Below are 20,003 nucleotides of genomic sequence, written 5' to 3'. Positions count from 1 at the left end.
CACTAGATACGTCGTTTCAACGACATACTACCTAGTATCGCGAGCTATGCGCAAGCGCTAGCATGCCAGCGAATGGCAAACAAATACGCTTCCAAGAGACTTTGCCGCGAGCCATCCATCCGTGGATCCATTATCGATACGCTGGTGTTCAGCTCTTCAGGCCAGATAAGATTAGGTTCTAGCGTACTAGTCACACCATGCAATCATTTAATACGCATGGACTTATTCCAGTTAGTTTACAATTACACTGCCCATCAGCGATAAGACTCCTTTTTGAGGTACCCTGACCAGTCTTGATGCTGATTTACTACTGGATAGTTGGAAATAGTACTCATAGTTGTAGTAAAGTTACTGCTCACGGAACTGATCCTGTGCAGAAACGCAGGTAGGCTGTACCAGGCTGTCACGCCACATCAGACTTCACAGCAATACCTTTGGCAGCAACACGGGAAAAGAAACCCGAAGAAGGTTCAATCCGTCGATATTATATAATCCCGGTTTTTATGTCTCTCCGATCGGATATATGTCAAGATACCGTCGACAGCTCCGCGACTATGTAATACCACACAGCTGTCATTTCACCTCTTCATGTATTTAAGTTCGTTCCGACATTGGGACTTTCTCTAGTTACCCTGCTTCTGCTATCCTACTGCTCTTCAGCTCCAACATGCCTCACTAACTGATTTTTCATAGCAAATTTCTCTCTGGTGCACGGTCTCCGAGACAATGATGATGTCGTATAGTTCACAAGTTGGTCAATCCGCTTCGTATCGTTTTTGACTTCACGTGTTGCCTTCGTTTCAAAGCAAGGGCGATAATACCACTATTAGGATTGGAGCGAAATGAACATTGCGTCGTGCTGCCATGCGTCTCATGAAATATTGACATTACTGGATCTTGATGTGTGCGTGCTCTCTGTTGAATCGGGTGTTGATGCTGCGGATGTAGGGTTGTCGGCACTGCTTGCGCTACTGCCTGATCGGGGTGCAGCCTGCAGAATTCGTATCAGGTCTTGATCGCTGTTAAGGTTCATTTTCTACACATTATCAAATCGGGTGCCACCATACATTGCTCTTCTAGATTTTCACTAAGCGGAAATCTCATTATCTGGGGACGTTCAGGCTGGCTGGGTTTCAATCTGCACTCGCTCCATATTTATTGGTTGATTTCGTGCTCCCTACACTCCCAAAGGTGGCTCACGGAGAGGAGGTTTGAACGGCGTGGGTTGATGGCAAGTTTTGTGATCCGATTTCTTACGAGTCACCTCCCGAGATCTAAAATCTCCTGCTCATGTCGCTTATCGATCCGATTTCCTCATGTGCCATACAGGAATTATTGAAGACTGGCGAACATGCTGTACTTAGCACTGCTTAGTGGCTGCTTTGGTTGGCATCGCCTTATGTGCCACGGTTCTCTTTCGAATTCTTCGTTCAAGCGGCTTTCCTTTACATGGCCCTTATCAGTATTTTATTTCTTATATAACTTCTACCCCACCTCCATCTGTCCTACAACATTCATCAGTATGGGTCGGTCAGATGACAACATTTCCTTCGGAAAGACATATCCTACAATGCACGTTCCAGCAGCCCAGCTTGGCAGTCCGTGAGTCAGGTGTGGTCAGTTGGAGCATCAGTGACTCATGATTCTCGTCATAGCACACTGGCAGCGAGGTATCTTCAGCGTCAGAACATTTCACCTTTGCTGGTATCTGGCCAGTTGAGGTGAATCTCTACCACTAAACAATTCTGCCCTTCTTATTGGTTTTAGAAGGGACACAGCATCGCGTTCCCGCGAATATGTCCCTCCCGGGCTTCCCTCACGTTACTACGCACAATCACAGTCTAGGTGTGTGGCACGGTAAAATTGCGATCGCTCTATTTGATGGTGATCTTGAGCGATGTTTTTACACGTTCTAGCGCCGCCGGTGGTCCAAGGTATTCGAGTCTGTCCACAACGTGTCACTCTGAGCTCATTCTTCCTTTCATTCTCTTTTTCTAGTGCATACCGCTCTGTAGGAGTCGGTTCGACTACTCATTTTCCAAGTGATATTTCAAATAGAAATTTTGGTGTTGAAAGTTATATACAACCGCTGCATAACATAGTATCTCAGTCTCCGGTAATGGTTGTGCCATCATACACAACCAATGCCACCGCTCAGAGCTACGAAGGTGATGTCATGCATCCCTCACGACTACAGCACACAACTCCGCCTTCCGGTGTTGGCACAAGGTATTCCAGTTTGTGTACGGCATCCCATTGAAGCTCATTTTTTTTTCCTTATCTAGCGCAAGAAGCTTTGCGAATGACTACTACATGTTGGATGTCGGTCCGCCTGCTCAAATTTCAGGTGGAATTCCGGATAGAAATTCTATGTCTGGAAATCCTGTGCCATTGCGGCTGAACACAGCATCACAGCCGTTCAACGGCACTCTATACGGTGGCATGGCCATTGCTCCGAGATACGAAGGTGACGTTAGACATGCCTTAGAATCGCACACCGCAGAACCATTCGGGTCCACAGGCTTCTATAATCCAGTTTACCGTGATCCAGATTATTCCCATTATGCCATAACACCCCCTCACCCTCCATCGCCGCCATCATCGTCGATTTCAGCATCCAGGACGGAGACACTTCATTCTAGTGCACATCAGCCGACTCCCTCCACGAGCCGCACTGTCCAAGTGCCGTCATTTCATGGGCACGGTTCCCAGCAGTTGGCTTCTCCTCTGGTTTTCAACATCGATGGCTGTTTAATTGATGAGGATGACCTTGCGGACCAGGAAACCAACAACGGCAACATAATCGTTGGCGAATGTCTTCGCAATGACTCGCCATGCCGCCTTTGGGTGAAAGCCGACAAGGGTTCAATCAAACGCCATGCGCTGAAATGGCATGGGGTTGTTCGTGGAGGCGACACCGACATAGTCTGGTGTACATGGGCTGGGTGCCACGCCCCGATGCAAAAGAGCGCCGTGCCACGGCACACTCTGTGCAAACACTTTGGCGAAACATTTCAGTGTAACGGGTGCTTGAAAATTTCACTCGAGACTATTCTTGCAGAGCTCACGCTGTAGACTGTACTTCAAGCGCTTATGGATACAGTGTATCATATAACCCTACTACTACCCGTGCTATTGATGTGAAGGATATGTCCCTAAGACAGGTCAGTTACTGATTCTGAGTGGGTGAGCGTGATCTTTCCCTAATCTTGTTGATGGCGAGCTAATTCATGCATCAGAAGGGACCAATTGAGCCTAAAGGTTCATTCAAATCAGGTTGTCGTGATTCTCCTTCCACTTGCTCATGTTGCCCATCGAACATCGTGCTTGGAGCGGCCCTTTGAAATATACCGCTCCTGCGTGCGGGTATATCCTGTAGCTACCAACAATTGCTATTGATTCTTACCTGCTCAATGATCATCATATTTATGTCTTCATTTAGCCCTGCGATACCCCCTAGAAGTAGAAGTCATGGAGGTAACTTTGTGTTCGACACATGCTTTGGTGTTACTGTATTGAATCATCTTACGATGTATAAATCTGCCTTGGGAGCTGTATTGTAGTCAACTTCAAATCTGGAGTTTGTATGTGCACAAGCGTTCCAACACGATTCTCAATTGCAAGCCTGTCGCAATCAAGGGATAGGTATGGCTATATCAGCTTTCCCGAGCCATGTGATTGTCATTACAAATGCATGCGAACCCATCTCAATTAATGCTCAATAGCTGTTATGACACGTCCTGATGGGTTGAGATACTGCGGCACTAGTATATATTGCTCCCAGCACTCACTGATTCAGGAATTCGCACCCCGTGTTTTGCTAGGTGTCGCTACTACTACTATGAATACCTAGCCTACGTAGTGCAGGGTCCGGCAGAGGCTGCCAGGCAACTGGCAAGCACTGTCAATCACTCCCTACATCATGACTCTTGAGTATGGTGCTGTGGGGGATAGAGAAGGCCAAAAATTCAATCCACGGCCACAGCTTGTTTACGTTTGATGCACATATGGCTCAGCCCGAAGATGGCAGATGGCACGTGGCCATGCCATTGATATTGGTAGTACTTGTATGTCTAGGGTCTTGCACGGGTACTGGGCATATGCTGATTTCAGTCAGCCACTGGATCTTACGTACATGGCCTCAATTAGCACTGTAGTACTATACTTGTGCACACTCTCAGCGACGGCGTGTTCGCTCTTACCATGGCAGAATGCTCGGGTCGGTAAACGTTTGAACCCGACAGTGCCGACACAGTTATCGGGCAACACGTGCAGTTTGTAACCAATCTATGAAATTGTATAAATTCAGAGCATCATGATCAAATGTCTCCTCTTCAGACAACAACACCGAGCCTCTCGAGATGCTGGTGTTCTTAAATTTTGTCACTTTACGCTCTGACCACCATGTGACTACCTGGATTCTGCGGCGAACCTCCTCAGACAACAGAGTGGCCTTTGCATGTCTTCGAGCATTACTATGAGGCTTGCAATTCGCAAACAGTGAGCAGGCTCCATTGATATAATTGACATGGGATCCTGTGATTTAATACCCATACAAGGTCAAACATGCGAACATCTGGCAGCTGGAAGTCCGAGTCGATGATACACGAAGTTGAACCACATAACTGATCACTCGTCTCTGTTATTGAAACAACTTCGAGGATCATTTCAATGACCATATGTTAATTTGTGGTATTCATCATGCTACTGCTGGCTGCGCCCCTTGGTCACTTCTCCAAGACTTATGAAATCACTGGCTATCATTCTTCATCATTCCGTTCATTTCCTTTCCGTATCGTTGGAGCCAGCCAACATTGCTGTATGCCTGCACACCGCCCCCTGGCTGCTTGCGTGCCAGGCTTATGAATGATCAATTCGCACAACGCGCCCATATATAATATGCAGTGCCGGTTGCTCTATTCTGCATCTAACTTTTCCCTTTCAAAACTTTTACTCACGTAATGCCCAATTCGAACGGCACCAATATCTGGGGATTCACTGTTCCTGTCCATTCCGCTGTGCGGGAGGACCTCTCGTCGCCGATCCAGTATGTTTTTTTTTCAATTGGACTCATGATATCAGACCTGACGATTCGTAGGGAACTTCCATACATCACAAGGGTGGTGCTACACCTTCCTCTGGAGATTTATCATCTCCTAGCCACGAAATTAGGAGGGGCACCCAATCTAATGCAAGTGGTTTCTTTCAAGCACGACTCCGTCCTCACATCTCTGTTTTCATAGGAATGCATTAACGCCGTCATTTGTAGAGGTACAAATTGACGACGGCACTACGAGCATGTATTATTATGGACACTTAAGGTGTGTGTCCCGATGGATGCGTGATCAGCTTGTGAAACAGCGATGTCAGTGATGTACTACCTTCACAAAATGTCTCTCCCGATGCATTTTTTGATGGTCACTCAAGGTAGCCGAACCTGTGTACTGTTCACTATATCGCTCATGCTTCCTTCGATACGGGTTCTTTAGTTCGCGGGACGCAAGGATAACCTCACAATTTCGCGAGAACATGTATCCACCTTATCAAATGCCAAGTTCCGTACGCTGGGAGCATACAACAAACCTTGATACCGGCTCTTGTTTCGAGTCGGCATTCGGTGACCTTAACGGCCAAGCTGCTCCTCAAGTCCATTATCCTACGTTGCCTCTGGAGCTGTCCTCGGCCATGCAGCCCATTCTTCCTTCAACATCCTCCAGTACTATTACCACCATTCCTTTCAGCGCCCAGTCACCTTTCCTTGATGGCAGCGCAACCTTGCCTAAAATCCCCTCTGCAGATCGCCAAGTCTCTTATAATTCAGAGCACGGAATCCAATTGGCCCATGGGCATCAAATCCAGCCCGGTTGCCCTCGGACTTACATGGTCGATGGTCTTCTGATTGGCGAGGAAGACCTCATAGATGGGAATACCGACAATGGCTACATAAACATCCATGCATGCGATCGCGAAGATTCTCCCTGTGGTCTCTGGGTTAAAGCGGACAGACGTTCTGTCATGCGCCACGGGCAGCGGTGGCACGAGGATGTTCGGTGTAGTGCGGACAAGACAATTACTTGCCCTTGGTTAGGCTGCAACAGGCAGATGCGGGCGAGCGCCATACCGCGGCATACTTTAAGCGCCCACTTCGGTGTAAGATGGATCTGCAGGGGCACGGGATGTTCAAAAGTCTTCAGTCGTCACGATACCTTCAAGGCCCACGCTGCAAAACGTGGCTGTCTCGGGGCAACCGTGAGGTACGATGCAAATACTCGTGTCATTAATACACAAAATGTTCTGAATCTTTACGGTTGAGTGAGTTATTTATCTGTTAACTCTTGCTGGCTGTTAACCGAACTCGCGCTTTCGTTAGAAAAAGAAGGGAAACAAGGGGGCAGTATCCTTCCCTCATGCTTTTGATCGTCATTATACATGTTCGCATTCACCATTTCCATCACGACCACAGATGTTTTTAACACGAAAGCTTTTATGTCCTCACGAACTCACCATGACGTCATACGAATTCATACCGTAATTTATAACGCCCTTATACCTCTACATACGCGGCAGCACAAACTATAATTAATTGCAATGCAGCACCATGTATATTTTGTCCATCTTGCTGCACAAAGTATTGTCCCATTACAGTGACAAAGTTCGAGTTTACAGAAAATTTCGATCTGCAAACACTGAATAAAACCTGCAGGTAGCAGTATCTGCCGACTGGTCAGTTCGAAGTGTTCATTCTTATTCCATAGCCGGCCGGTCGAAAGACGGCAATTGAATGGAGGTGACATGCATAGTCCTGTACATGTACTCATAAACTAAGTACAGCATAGATGCACGGTAAAAATACATGCTAAGCGATATCAGATCAGGTCTGCGAAGGATACTGGCTATTCTGCTGTGCCTGAGCCATAGTCCGATGCTGTGAAAAAAATGCACCATTATGAGAAGCTCGCCTTATCATCGGACGAAATTAGCTCACCTGCATCAACCGAAGGGCCTGGTCCATCTGTTCCTGTGTGAAATGACCACCAGGAAGTGTAGCCACCACCGGGAAGTAATGAGCCTGCCGTGGAACAACATTTACAGGCATCTGAGGCTGCATGGGGAGTTGGGGTTGCGCGGAGGGTGGTCGGGGAGACACAGCGTTGGATGGCGTGCCTATGTTACGTGGAGGAGTTGCTTGCGGTGCTGCGCCAGGCGATGACGTTGCAGCCCGCGACTGATATGGAGGTGGCAGGTGGGCACCAGCAGGAAGTCCGTTAATGGTAGGAACAGGGCTACCTTGGACCGGCGCTTGGGATTGGGATTGGGATTGGGCTTGGGCTTGGGCCTGTGCGGCTGCAGCGATGGCACGAGCTTGGACGGCTTGAGCTTGCAACAAGTGCTGAGGAGATATGCGAGCCCCTGGAACGGCTGCCGATGCCATTGGTGTTGGCATTCTCTGCTGCTGAGAAATATTGACCTGTGCTACAGGCTGATTCCGTATTTGCGCGACAGCTTGTGCAGGCTGGGCTGCTGGTCTCGGTGTCCCATTTGGCTGTTGTTGCTGGGCTGCCGCTGCCGCTGCCGCTGCCACTGCTGCCTGCTGGGGTTGCTGGTGACTCGCCATCAGAATAGCGCTTGAGAAAAGGTGAGATGATAACACATACACCAGCTGCGGCTGCGGCGGCTTGCAGCCTTGGGTCACGCTGCATCATTGCCTGACGGGTAAGTTCCTCGTGGCGACGTCGGGCAAGGAGTAGTTCTTGTTGCTCCCTTGACTCTTTCTCATACTTCATACGACTAAGTTCAGCTGGTGTCAGTTTAGGCATTTTTTGATACTGCCCATGTGTATCATGAACATTGGATGCCTTTCGCTGATTCACTGATGAATTGACAGGAACCAGTAAGTGCTGGAGAACTGTAAGTAACGAATATAGCTCACTAGATGCTTTTTGTGCTGCTTCGCGCTTCTTCGCAGCTTTGCGCATCGTCTCATACATGAATGTATGTCTCCGCCGTTTTTTGGCGTCAGATGTCAAGCCGGCTCCAGGGCTCTGGTTCTGTGTAACTGACATACTAGCTAATCGCTTAACACCTCTCGTGGTCATCTGCCCTTGAGCTGAGGTTGATGCTGGTGGCGGCGTGCGCTCCGTGTTGACAGGGGAGTTGACATCAGGATGGAGCCTGTGTCCACTACCAAGGCGGCTGCTCCAACGCTCGAAGCATTCCCAGGGAGTTCGTTTATCGGTAGAAATAGTAACACGCGAGGAGTTGAATGAGTCCGCAACTAGCAGCCAGTTATTAGGATATCTCTCCACGAGGGTTTTGAGAAGGGAGTCTTCATCGGAGCTCCAAAGATGCTCCGAACGCTTCTTGCCGTCTTTTGATGGCAGTCCAAGGGAACCGACTGCGGATGGTCTACTGCCCTCAAAAAGGTCTGCGAATAGCCTTCAGCATCACTGTCACTTTCTCAAGGCGACCTTACCTGAGGCAGTATCATCCACTGTCTTCCCAATTGCGCTATCGAAATCCACAGCTACTGCTGCTTCTTCAGCGAACATCCACTCCCCATTCACCCAATGCCTAGCAGGTTGCAAAGGCCCAAGAAGCGTCGGCTTGCAGTGCATGAACCGACCCAACGGTGCCATCTTTGTGAACCCTGCATCCTCAACACGCCTGTTATCCTCTCCCGACCTCTTATCCTTCTTCTTCCCCTCGTTCGAGCCAGAAGCAACATCTGGCATGTCGAGCGGTTGAAGGTCGGGGAAAATGTCCGACAGATCAGGGATGGGTAGCGATGGCTCAATACCAGAGTCGTCCGTGGTCAGATCACAGAGTGCTTTGACAAGGACGAGGTCGTCATCGTCAAGGAAAAGCTTTCGCTCGTCGGAGTATGCGATCTGCTCTCTGAGCGGTGCATACAAACTCGCCTTGGACGCTTTGGATGATGATTCCGTAGGAGCAGCATCGGACTGCGTATTTTGCTGCGAGGCAAGATTGGGGTCTGCCGAATCCGCCTTGAGACCAGTTTGATCATCATTCTCGACCTTGGCCTGGTCTTCCTGCTGCGTGTCCACCTTCATCATATTTGAGTCCTGTAGAGCTGAAGGATCTTCAACATCTTCAACTTTGGGCTGAACATGGTCGGGGCCTGGAGTTTGGTGCTGACTACTGTCCGTGGACTCGTTAGATCCTGTTCCATCCAGTGCTTCTTCTAATGCGTTGCGCGACTCTAGAGCGTCTGCGATATCTCTTTGCTCCGCCTCTCCCTCCTCCTCATCGCCATCGGACTCGTCTGCCATAGGGGTATACCTATTGTGCTCCGCAGGCCGCGAGTCGATGTCTACATCTTCCGCAGGAGCATTTTGAGAAGACCTGGGTCGCTTCCACAAAACACATATGCCAAGCCTGACCCTCTCCTCGCGACTCCCCGCATCATGCCACTCCAGTACAGCAGTCGACAGGTTAAACGCGAGAACATATTTCCAGCGTCGCTCCTCCCGAAAATCAACACGCATCCATTTCTGACTAGAACGTCAGCCAGGTGCACCGCAAAAATCATAGAGATCGTGCCATTTCGTCCATAAGATAGTCCCAGTGGGTCTTGGTTAGACCTCCGAGATTCTTTTGTCTTTTGGGCTGCCTATAACTCCACTTTGCGACATTTTCAAGGCTTTCAACACGTTCAAGGGCGCGCGTGAGCCTTAATTCGGCAATGGCAACCTACATACTCCATGAGGATCTCATCTGGGACAGATTTACATCACTTACACCCCACTCACGCGTGCTCAAGCACTTGGTGGCACGAGAGACCTTCTTCCAGACGGGGTTTGCACGGATGGTCGCACCCCACTTGGTCAGGCCCATGGGTGTCCATTCATCCTTGATTTTCCCGTCTGCTTTGTCACGTTCCTTGTCTCGCTTTTTCTGTTTGGCAGACTTGCCCTTGCGGATATATTCAGGAGGCAATGATTTGATCGGAGGTAGACTGTAGGCGGGGTTAAAATGATGATGTTTTTGTTGTTGTTGATTTTGATTTTGATTCCGTGACGCCTCTACGGGTGTTGAGGCAGCAGATGGTATCTCATCAGGCGGCTCGCTATCGGCCTCATCGAAGCTGAACGCCGGATCAGCCACCGGAGACGTGGGGGTGGGAATGAGGAGGGAGGGCTGAATAGATGCGACGTCCACAGTGGTATAGACTACGGTGCGGGGGGTAATTTTCTGGACAGGCGAAGACGATGGAAGGATGAGATCGGGTGAGGGTTCTCTAGCTTCCTCCATGGACACGTCCATTCTTTCCTCCAAGTCGACGAGTACTTCCTGGACCTCACTCGCCTCGTCGAGGGCGGCATTTACAGGTTGAGGGGAACGCGGCGAAAATGTACGAGATTTCGAACGAGGCGTACAGTGGGTCAGGGATTGACTGCGATGACTGACTGATCGCTGAGACGGCGACCGCGAAAGGGCTACGAGATTCAGTTCATCTGGCTCGTCGTCTGGTCTCGGGCGTTTATGTGACACGGGAGTGGCGCGGGGAGGTGACCCTTCCGGTATCGATGCGGCTAAGGGATCATCAGATTCTGGAACTTGAAGTAATACAGATGATTCGGAGCGAGGTGAAGCAGGAGGCTCTGACATGGGGGAATCTGCATCGATGACGTCCGGCAGCTCTATTAATTTGAATTCACCAGCAATTGGAGATGATGAAGTGGCACACAGTTCGCTCGGTAGAATATTTGATACCATGCCCGAATCGGGACTGGCGGGAATGAGCACATTAACGAACCAATCTGGTGGATGATGCCACAAACTTTTCGCTGAGATCATATTTATCTAACCAATCCTGAAGTCCATCTTCAGTCCTCATCATCGAACATAGATGTGGAACCTGCGTTTTGTCGTCTCCTCATCATACGGTACATTTCGCGAAGGAGTTCATTTCTGCGGTGTGAGATTACTCTGCGTGCATACCAGGGTAAACATTATGTGTTGGTATCGAGTATAGTGCACTCACTCGAGCTGTGCCACACGTTCCTCCACAAGAGCTTCAATTGACAGCGATGGCATACCACAGAGAGCACTGTCTACCACTCTAGCTTTCAAACACAGGTACGTAAATCGCGGGCGGAAGTCGGTCCAAAGATAAAAGCCCTAATGTCGCTGGTCGTGTTTCTGGGGTGTTGGACGTGTCTCAGAGTGTAATTTTTTTAGTGAATCCTCCGGCGTCAATATGATAATCTGAGGAAGGGAGGATGAAGGTCCGGTGGACGAGCTGAGGAGGGGTTATGTACAAGCTTTGCATTGAAGGGGTCAAGAACTCCCACGAACTGAATACCGTGTCATGCTCGGAATTTGAGATTAATAAATCGGGTCACAGTTTGTGCTCACCGTCGTACGTTTCGTTGACCATCCTCACGATGCGGCCTGCTTGTCTAGCAACGAGCCTTGCTCGCTTTTTGTCGCGAGCTCAGCGTAGAAGTTTGTATGCTTCACTTCTGGCAGAACTCATGAATAACTGTTCTTCTCAGCTCTGCACCAGACGAGGGTTCGGCATGCCATTACCAACCTGAAGATGCCAGCCATGTCGCCGACTATGACAGAAGGTGGAGTTTCCTCGTGGAAGAAGAGGGAAGGCGAGTCATTCTCGGCAGGAGACGTCCTACTAGAAATTGTATGAACTTTGCGTGTTTCCGTTTGCACACGAACCTCACAGACTTAACAGGAAACGGACAAGGCAACTATTGACGTCGAGGCACAGGATGATGGCATCTTGGGCAAAATTATCGTCTGTCTCGTCATCTCACAACAACAACAACAAGCACTAACTGCAATGTAGGCCCAAGACGGTAGCAAGAACGTCCAGGTTGGCAAAGTCATTGCCCTCCTCGCTGAGGAAGGAGATGACATTTCGAACCTTGAGGCACCCAAGGAGGAGTCCAAGCCAGCACCTTCTCCACAACCCGAGGCTCAGGCAGCTCAACCCCCGGCACCGGCACCTCAACCTACGGCTTTCAAACCGTCGCACCATCCGAAGCACTCCAAGCATTTACTGCCATCGGTGATACGTCTCCTGATCGAAGGCAACGTTGTTGATGCAGAAGCTATTCCGGGCACGGGTGTTCGCGGCATGCTTACCAAGGGCGATGTACTTGCATACCTTGGGAGAGCGTCGAGTCCAATGGGAACATTCAAGGAAGCGAAGAACGAGGTTTTAGGGCCAAAAAGGGTCGAGGAAGTTAAGGTGTGCTGCATTGCACGAGCTCGATATCACAATTGTTCATATGTTCACTCAGCCATTGGATGGTGCTGTCATCCGCCAACTTATCGTCTCTGGCCTAGCCGCCAAAACGAAGCTTGCACCTGGTGAGTCATCTTTCTGTAAATCATGTTACAAAGCATCTGACGCCCTAGCTAGCACTTACAGCACCGGCAACATTCGACGCCATTATCGCCGACTACCTTCCTCCTTCGCCCTCTTCACCGAAGGCTGCGCCAATACCCATATCATCAACCAAAGTACAAGACAGCTCTGCCAAGTACTTCGATGGGTTACTCTAAATGTTATATTGCCACCCTTGTTGCATAGACGTTACTTAGACTTCTGGGCTATTGATACTCATTTCAGAACACCGATGAGTACACGCGAAATTTACCACAGGTCATGTTACCTGTCTATGTGAGATACTTGAAGCACTGCTCTCCACAAGTCCAGTGGAGGTACAGAACATAACGCCTCACCTCCTCTTGCGTTGAAAAAATCCGATAGCTTTCGACAACCTCCAGCGACACCAGCCGGGCACACGTTGCTTTACTGAGCGACATCGTCGTCCAAAGCAAGGCACTGCTCTGATCAGCGTCAGCCTTCAGAACTAAATTAAAATGATCTCACTCGAAACTCGATGAAAGAATCAGACATCCCACCCCGCGGCCTTGGCACGGGCACTAAGAACTGCAAACTCAACAAACCCTCCTGCTCAAGGCGAAGAGAGGTCTTTGTCGAGTTCTGCAAAGCTCGCAGCGTGCGCGATATATGTGCAAATCGATAGCTAATATTGAGCATCTCAGTCATTTCTAGGTACGTGCAGCACACCGAATAACAATACCTGAAGCTGACACTACGCGAACACTCGAATGTTTCTAGCACCTCTCTGTCGTTCGGATAGTCCATCTGCAATAGATTGGAGCCTGAACTCTGGACAAAGTTAGAAATTCACCTCGGTGCTGCCGAATGCTCCCGTTCCCTGTATTCGAAAGAGGGGTTTAGCGAGGACGCCTCTTTGCGCGCTCTGGACATCTGCTACAGGATTGGCAATCAACGTTATTTTTTCGCAAGATGGATCAAGCTCTGAAAGGGCATCGCGGAGCCAGAATGATGACTGGTCATCGTGTGAGCTGCATCATAAGCTCGATATCCGTTAAACAGACCTTGAAAATGATCTTGAGGGCACTAAACAAAGTATAAGGCAGAATGAAGAATAATTTGAGGAGGCACCCAACGTCTGTTCAGCATCAAATGGGAGCTCTAAGTTCGGCTCAGAATCGAAAGTCGATATCTCACACGTCGTCGTGGGCCCTGATGAGTCTTCCGCACTGCAACATATCTGTACAGTCGATCAGGCCAAGAGGTCTAAAGCTTACAGAACAAGTGTCAAGGCGTGTCCGGGCCCCGCATATGTGAGACGCATGCTCGTCCGCTTCTCGTTACCGCTGAAGTGCTGATCGATACGATTGGCATTAGGACGACGTCCGTCGTTGCCCCTCTCATCGTCTGAGGCATCTGAGGCTCGCCGCCACTGCTTGTGCTTCGAGCCTGTACTGCTTGAGGAAGATATATTCGCGGTTCCAAAAATGTTCAGGCATTCAAGTAAGGTGTTCAGAGGGATTTCAAAAGACGTGGCGTGTCGATCAATATCGGGTGCAGACAACTGAGACGGGGCAGCTTGTAGATTATCGACGTCGAATGCCCACTCGTCAAAATGGTCCGCATAGATGTATGACGTTGCTGTGAACCATTGTACAGATGTTTGCGGGAACAAACGAATGCGTACCTAAGAGTGTTCGCGCTTCCTCAACAGTGACAGTTATCCCACTCCCGGCTGTAAATCTCATAGATGCTCGCTTGAATCATAGTTTGCAGCGATTAATCACAGTTCAAAGCAGTGCGCTCACGTTCGAAAACCCAATTCCGCGTAGGAGGGAGGCAAAATATCGAACGTCGTGTACAGATGCTGTTAAAAGCTGGAGCCCTTCTCAGCTGGGAGTACGCTCCATTGACGGGAGATAGATAAATATCGTACAGGTTTGGCCTTATCTAGTTGACTTGGCTGGGACATCATTTGCGACATTTTCTACTCTTCCTTAGGAGAGGCCAAGTTAAACAAAGGAACTCTCCGACAAGGTGTGTGACAGGTGACAAGACACATTACGAGTCAGGTGATCTATAACTTTGTAACCTTCGTAAAAACATCGTTGTCGATTCGCGTCATCAACAAAAAAACCAAATCCGTGCATACCATATAATTGGCCAGTAACAGCTAGTACAAGGTGTGAAATTGCTACCATCTCCACAATCACATAACAGACTTGTGTCAAGTTTGTCAGTGAGCATATAAGTCCGTGCATGCAACTAGATTTTATGTATACTCTTACCAGCCTTGCTACATTTGTACTACTCGGTAGACCCTTGTTTGGGCGATGATAAATACATGCTACTACAACTGTTGTGACAATTGTGCTTCCTGGTGGTCCCTTGTGCAAGTGATGAATTTGATGGATACTTGTACAAGCCTTGTTGTGTTTGTGTTGTTTGGCAGACCCTTGTTTGTGTCAAATTTGATACATACTACTATAAATCTTGCAATATTTGTGCTTCCTGGTAGTCCCTTGCATGGGTGATGAACTTCGATGCATGTTCCTACAAGCCTTGTTATGCTTGTATCACTTGGTAAACCTTTGCATGGGTGATGAACTTTGATGCATATTCCTACAAGCCTTATTACGCTTGTGTCGCTTGGCAAACCCTTGTTTGCAGTCATGCTTAATATATACTACTATCAATCCTGCAACATTTGTACCTCCTGGCGGTCCCTTGCATGGGTTATGAACTCATATGCAACCTCCTCCAAGTCTTGTTCTGCTTGCATCACTTGGTAGTCATACATGCTACTACAAGTCTTGTAACCACTTGTGCTTCCTGGTGGTCCCTGGTGTAGATAATGAATGTCAATAAACTTCTATGCACATTCCTACCAGTACAATTGTTGAGATCAGCTGAAATGTATCCTTTTTGGGATTGGCACAGGTATACCCAGTGTATACTAGTCTCAACTCGGAGCCAGGCATTCGGGGTATGCAAAGTTCAAACACTAGCCCATATCTGCTCGTGACCCTGCACACAGCAAGTCCTGCAAGTAGGATGAGTGCAGCATGCAAGTACTAGTATATAGCATATACTGTCTACATCAGGCTTTGCCCCAAGCAGATACTAAATAGTGTTTTTTTTTATTTTAAAAAGTGCTAGTATCAGACAGTTCAGATCTATCACAGGTACTTCACAGGCAGCAGATTGAATAGTGGACAATATACTAATACATGAATTTGAATAAGCTAATTAATAACTGACTGCAACTGTATACAGTTACAGCCATACAATTTATGGCGACTCTCCAGACACTGCCCATACCATAATGGATCTCAGTGAGCTCAAACCTTTGACAATACAGTATGCTGTCAGTGTCACTTCCTCTGTACCTTGCAATGGTATTGCCCCCATCGTGTTTCCCCTGATGAAGGTACAAGTCAGTACATTCTATATTCAACAGAAAATACCATACAAACCAGGAATCAGAATCAGCAAATTGTAATACTAAGTAGTTCAGTGAGTGTGCTGTTTCCATAAGTAATGCAGGCTCAAGAATGCACAAATAAAATAGTTACCATTTTCTCAAGCCATCCTGACCATTCCAGATTACAGGAACAAGAACTACGCAAGGTGCACATTGCAAAATGTCACACGAGCTTTCAAACGAAGGTGATTGTGACACAGGACATAGTCGAAACAAGAAAAGTTCACTGACCTATATAGTCCTCCAGGGAGAATATCTGGCATCACAAAGAGCAAATATTGCCCATGGAACTGAGGACAGGCATTTGGCCCAACTCGGATGCCACACCCATTCATTTACATGTGAATCTGTAAAAAAATAATTGAGTTCATAATGATTGCAAACTTCGATGCCAGTCTGAGTCTTTGAGCAGCTAATGGTCATTAAGGCTCTGCATTCCTGAGTGAGAGCACAGTTATAGATCAGACCTGCAACTCTAATTTGGTGAGTTGTAATGTCATATGTGGATAAGCCAGGATGAGCTGATGGTCAGTCTTGATTCTTCCATGACCTCATGGAGCTCGAACAAACAGAGTCACATGTGGCATGCCAACCCTGCACTACTGTAGTTCCGAGTGTACTGGTACCATGACTGCCGCAAGAACATGAACTTGAACAGGGTCAGGTTGAACTAAATCAACTTCCCTCAGCGAGGGACAAAAGAAGATGTTCAAGTGCAGAGCTTCCAAGCTTGGAGCTCACTGAAACATTGTATAGATCACTAATGTTACGGTGATCATGGAAATGTTACTTAGCACCATTTGATTTGTTTGGCAATTGGGGATAGCTCATGTCTCCCCTGGAACTTGAGTTTCGAAACTTTGTGTTAGTGCCAACTTGGAGTGTGAGCACATGACCATCCTGAGTGTCCATGCCAATCTACTCACTCCAAATTGTCCACCAGGTTTCTGTCTATATTATGGTGTACATCGCACGTAGTACCTTCATGATTGTCAATGGCATTTCATCAGTCTACTAGTACATGATCATGTGTCAAACAGTGCTCTCCATTGAGCTTGAATATATATAGTATAGGTTTACAACTGCAGGTGTCATAATTAATAAGTTTATTTGGCACTGCTCTCCAGAACGTGACAAATCTTGGGCAGCACCTCTGTTTGCCTGTCAATGGTAGTTTTGAGGTGTTTCACAACATCAACTACTGAGCTTCCATGAGTCTGAGTTGGGCATCCATTAAATTCGAAGGCCTTTCCCAACTTCCTATGCTTTGGCATTTCAAGCACTAGCATCAATTTAGTGTGTTTGACATTGGTCAGGTTTTGCCCAAAGCAGTGTGGTCCTGTCTAGAAAATTCAATAGTCATTACTAACAACCGATGTGAAAAGATGAGTCCAGCTTACCATTATATCTCCTATGGAGCCTAACTCAAAGGTTGACTTGGACTTGGGCCTCTTATGCTTTAGGGGCCAAATTCCACCGCTATGGCCTTCAACATGTGTGTTCCAACTATTGACATCCTGGAACAATAACCATTAGGATCAAGTGTACTAGAAGATCTCTAGGTGACCACTGTACCTGTTCAAGTCTCTTAGGCTCATGGTGTTGTTCAGATACATCTGAGCCTGCAAGTGCAGGTCCAGGGTCGACTTTTGTGCGAATGTAGCACCTACAAGGTACACAGGAAGACCTTGGCCATGTGCCTGGCCACCAAGGCACATGCTCAAAATCATGGCTATGTGGAGTATTGGGTGTGTAGATTTCAGGTCTGCTCAGACATATGCTAGACATTGTGGTGTCATCTTCACATGCCTTGGCAGGTTCAGCAGCTATAAGGGGAGCTTCTGAGTCAGCCCTGTCCAAGTCATTGAAGTTAGATGGATGCCATGAGTCTGGGTTACTGGTATACATAGTGAAATGTAGCTCTCTAGGCTCTTGTGACACACAGGTGAATTTTGATATACATTTTTTCACATTCTAATAACAAAACAAAGTTGTTGAGCTCCTTCTGATCCTTGCCACATACAGTTGGACCCTTCAGTAACTTTCTTGATGCATGGGCATCATAAAAAATAAAGTTTGCTTGATGGTGTGTGAAGTTTGGAGCTGACATTAGAATTACGTAGGTCTCTTGCCAACAGTTGGTGCTAATTGGTATCATGTGCTGTGATTGCATGAGGTTTCCATGTTAGCTTAAGTGAAATGATGCCACCCGAAGTCCATCCAGGGAACAAACATGAGGCTGGTAAAATACACATTATAACAGTGGCAGTTCATACAGCACAGGACAAACCTAGTAGAGGTACAGTTATCAATTAATATGGAACAAATGCCATATACCAGCAGTCACATGACTCTGCATCATGTCTTTGAACAGGCTGCACAATAATACTGTGGAAATTGATCGACGTACAAAGAGTCAATGATCAGAGCAAATAAATACTATAATTTAAGGTGAAGTGTACCAGTTATTTCACTTGTTGTGTTGTTCAGTGCAGGGCCCATCATTGAGGCATCAATGTTTGAAGTGGCTGTGCAGCATGGGCACAGGCGGTGATAGGACAATGAGTTCTTATAAAACAGCTTCAAATATGTCACACCTTGATTTCTTCATGCAGTGATGGTAAAATGCCATATGAACTTCAACCAGCACACCCTTAAGTTTCACTTCATACTGGAGTGGTGGGATAAGAACATGGTTCTGGTCATATGCTGGTAATGGGCAAATATTATGCTTGGATGTGACATCCTGCAGATGGCCTTTACATCGGTTGGCAACTGGCCAAGTCCCAATGTCAAATTCAGAGCTTAGGCTGTCTGGGTGGGCTAAAGCAGATACTTAGGTTCATACAACAGCGAAGGATCGTTTCTAACTCACTGACAGCGGTTGAACCGTTATCATCTTCATCACTGGTACCACCTTGAGCTTCATCATTAGCCTATGTGTGATAGTATTCAGTATCATTAAGGAGGATTGATGAATCATGGAAACCAACTTACTTCAAAGAGATGGTGACTCAGCTTAATTGATCTGCCACAGCCGATAGTGTCCTGAATAACACTAACAGTCTCATAATATCTTTCCTTTGGAACTAAGTTCTTGAAGGCACTGAGATTGTTGACAACAGCAGGGAAATCCTTTGACAAAAACTTGAAGGCCTTGCTATGACCTGCAGTGAGTTGACAGCTCAATTCCAAGTCTGCTAAGTGGCCATGGAAGACATTGGCAGGATTGAAGTTGCCATCTGGTGTGAAAAAGAAGTTATTACGACTGATCTTGAATACCCCATGGATGATGAACTCTTCATCATAGTCCAGACCCTTGGTGATGAGGATGTTACCATCCCTTCCACCAGTGAAATACTCAGCACAATAAGCAAGCCTAGGTGTTTCAGCATAAAAACCTCCAGAAGATGTCTTTAGCTTGTTGAGTACTGATGCAGGAGTTTTTGGAGGGATCAGAGCACTGGAGGATAATTTGGGTGCTGGTGATGTGGTAGTGTCTGACATGTTCATGTTTTGGGTGATGTGAAATGGCTTGTGCATGTAGTCTGGTAGATTATTATTAGAAGAATAACATGATGATCCATGCACATATGCTAGTACTGCCAGGGACATGAGTGAGGTGACCAAGTGTTCATTGCTTGTCAAGGCACTAGGGATTACTAGTAATGGGAATGCTTATAGGACATATCCGTAGTAGTCATAGGATCTCTGAAATGAAACTAAACCAATCCTAATTCAATGATGGTACATCATGGCAAACAGAACTTCTAAGAATCTGGTATGTTTTGATCATTCAATCAAGCAATGAAAACCATGGCTGTAATATTTTACTGGTATTCTACAAGGTCAGATACTGATTCATCACTACCGGATAGTGTCACCTTGCTCGCCTCTGCAATCATAACTCATCGTAACCTATAGTACAACATGTCTCCGAGTCAAGACCTCAGGATCAGGCCATAAATAAGGAATCTCAGAGACATGACACCCAAGTTGAACTGAATCCTTGAACCAATGTGGTGTAAGGATGGACATGGCGGTATGTGATGCAAAATACATTGCAGTTTGGTACTATGCCACAAGGGTTAGTGCAGTGAAAAATGATCCTATAGTAAATGAAACAGAGAGAGTAAGTACCTTATCGCTCTGTTCATGCAATGCAAA

General features: G+C 47.3%; 7 protein-coding genes across 7 annotated transcripts; 4 read left to right on the top strand and 3 right to left on the bottom strand.

Moving 5' to 3' along the window:
• Window positions 1–1,184: 1,184 nt before the first annotated feature.
• BJ212DRAFT_1046467 (uncharacterized protein) lies at window positions 1,185–1,993 on the top strand. The gene is made up of 3 exons (XM_041328925.1): window positions 1,185–1,602; window positions 1,656–1,721; window positions 1,768–1,993. The coding sequence occupies exons 1-3, from the start codon at window positions 1,352–1,354 to the stop codon at window positions 1,859–1,861; spliced, it is 411 nt and encodes a 136-aa protein (XP_041195009.1). The 5' UTR covers window positions 1,185–1,351; the 3' UTR covers window positions 1,862–1,993.
• A 20-nt stretch (window positions 1,994–2,013) lies between these two features.
• Window positions 2,014–3,715, top strand: BJ212DRAFT_1046243 (uncharacterized protein). The gene is made up of 5 exons (XM_041328924.1): window positions 2,014–2,116; window positions 2,169–2,229; window positions 2,286–3,026; window positions 3,089–3,164; window positions 3,277–3,715. The coding sequence occupies exons 2-5, from the start codon at window positions 2,177–2,179 to the stop codon at window positions 3,397–3,399; spliced, it is 993 nt and encodes a 330-aa protein (XP_041195008.1). The 5' UTR covers window positions 2,014–2,116; window positions 2,169–2,176; the 3' UTR covers window positions 3,400–3,715.
• Window positions 3,716–4,589: 874 nt separating this feature from the next.
• BJ212DRAFT_1046533 (uncharacterized protein) lies at window positions 4,590–6,452 on the top strand. The gene is made up of 5 exons (XM_041328926.1): window positions 4,590–5,047; window positions 5,099–5,191; window positions 5,244–5,365; window positions 5,432–6,312; window positions 6,371–6,452. The coding sequence occupies exons 1-4, from the start codon at window positions 4,962–4,964 to the stop codon at window positions 6,310–6,312; spliced, it is 1,182 nt and encodes a 393-aa protein (XP_041195007.1). The 5' UTR covers window positions 4,590–4,961; the 3' UTR covers window positions 6,371–6,452.
• A 419-nt stretch (window positions 6,453–6,871) lies between these two features.
• Window positions 6,872–11,058, bottom strand: BJ212DRAFT_1445930 (uncharacterized protein; the record flags this gene model as incomplete). Its single annotated transcript, XM_041338166.1, has 11 exons — window positions 6,872–6,925; window positions 6,986–7,600; window positions 7,656–7,870; window positions 7,931–8,032; window positions 8,066–8,425; window positions 8,474–9,512; window positions 9,562–9,711; window positions 9,760–10,808; window positions 10,830–10,834; window positions 10,867–10,950; window positions 11,006–11,058. The coding sequence occupies 11 exons, from the start codon at window positions 11,056–11,058 to the stop codon at window positions 6,872–6,874; spliced, it is 3,726 nt and encodes a 1,241-aa protein (XP_041195006.1).
• On the top strand, window positions 11,048–12,707 carry BJ212DRAFT_1046998 (uncharacterized protein). The gene is made up of 6 exons (XM_041328927.1): window positions 11,048–11,469; window positions 11,520–11,662; window positions 11,714–11,776; window positions 11,828–12,232; window positions 12,285–12,354; window positions 12,416–12,707. The coding sequence occupies exons 1-6, from the start codon at window positions 11,277–11,279 to the stop codon at window positions 12,547–12,549; spliced, it is 1,008 nt and encodes a 335-aa protein (XP_041195005.1). The 5' UTR covers window positions 11,048–11,276; the 3' UTR covers window positions 12,550–12,707.
• Window positions 12,708–12,799: 92 nt separating this feature from the next.
• BJ212DRAFT_1445928 (Rad1/Rec1/Rad17) lies at window positions 12,800–14,336 on the bottom strand (the record flags this gene model as incomplete). The annotated part of the gene is made up of 10 exons (XM_041338165.1): window positions 12,800–12,832; window positions 12,881–13,037; window positions 13,095–13,159; window positions 13,206–13,367; window positions 13,417–13,438; window positions 13,489–13,581; window positions 13,630–13,993; window positions 14,040–14,109; window positions 14,161–14,237; window positions 14,312–14,336. The coding sequence occupies 10 exons, from the start codon at window positions 14,334–14,336 to the stop codon at window positions 12,800–12,802; spliced, it is 1,068 nt and encodes a 355-aa protein (XP_041195004.1).
• A 4,069-nt stretch (window positions 14,337–18,405) lies between these two features.
• BJ212DRAFT_1478704 (uncharacterized protein) lies at window positions 18,406–19,343 on the bottom strand (the record flags this gene model as incomplete). The annotated part of the gene is made up of 3 exons (XM_041339745.1): window positions 18,406–18,659; window positions 18,712–18,772; window positions 18,834–19,343. The coding sequence occupies 3 exons, from the start codon at window positions 19,341–19,343 to the stop codon at window positions 18,406–18,408; spliced, it is 825 nt and encodes a 274-aa protein (XP_041195003.1).
• Window positions 19,344–20,003: the final 660 nt, after the last annotated feature.

This window comes from Suillus subaureus (genome assembly GCF_016647635.1).
Source record: "Suillus subaureus strain MN1 chromosome Unknown BJ212scaffold_9, whole genome shotgun sequence".
NCBI classification, from domain to species: Eukaryota; Fungi; Basidiomycota; class Agaricomycetes; order Boletales; family Suillaceae; genus Suillus; species Suillus subaureus.
The sequence above is the reverse complement of the archived record's forward strand: the minus strand, read 5'-3'. Positions and strand labels throughout refer to the sequence as shown.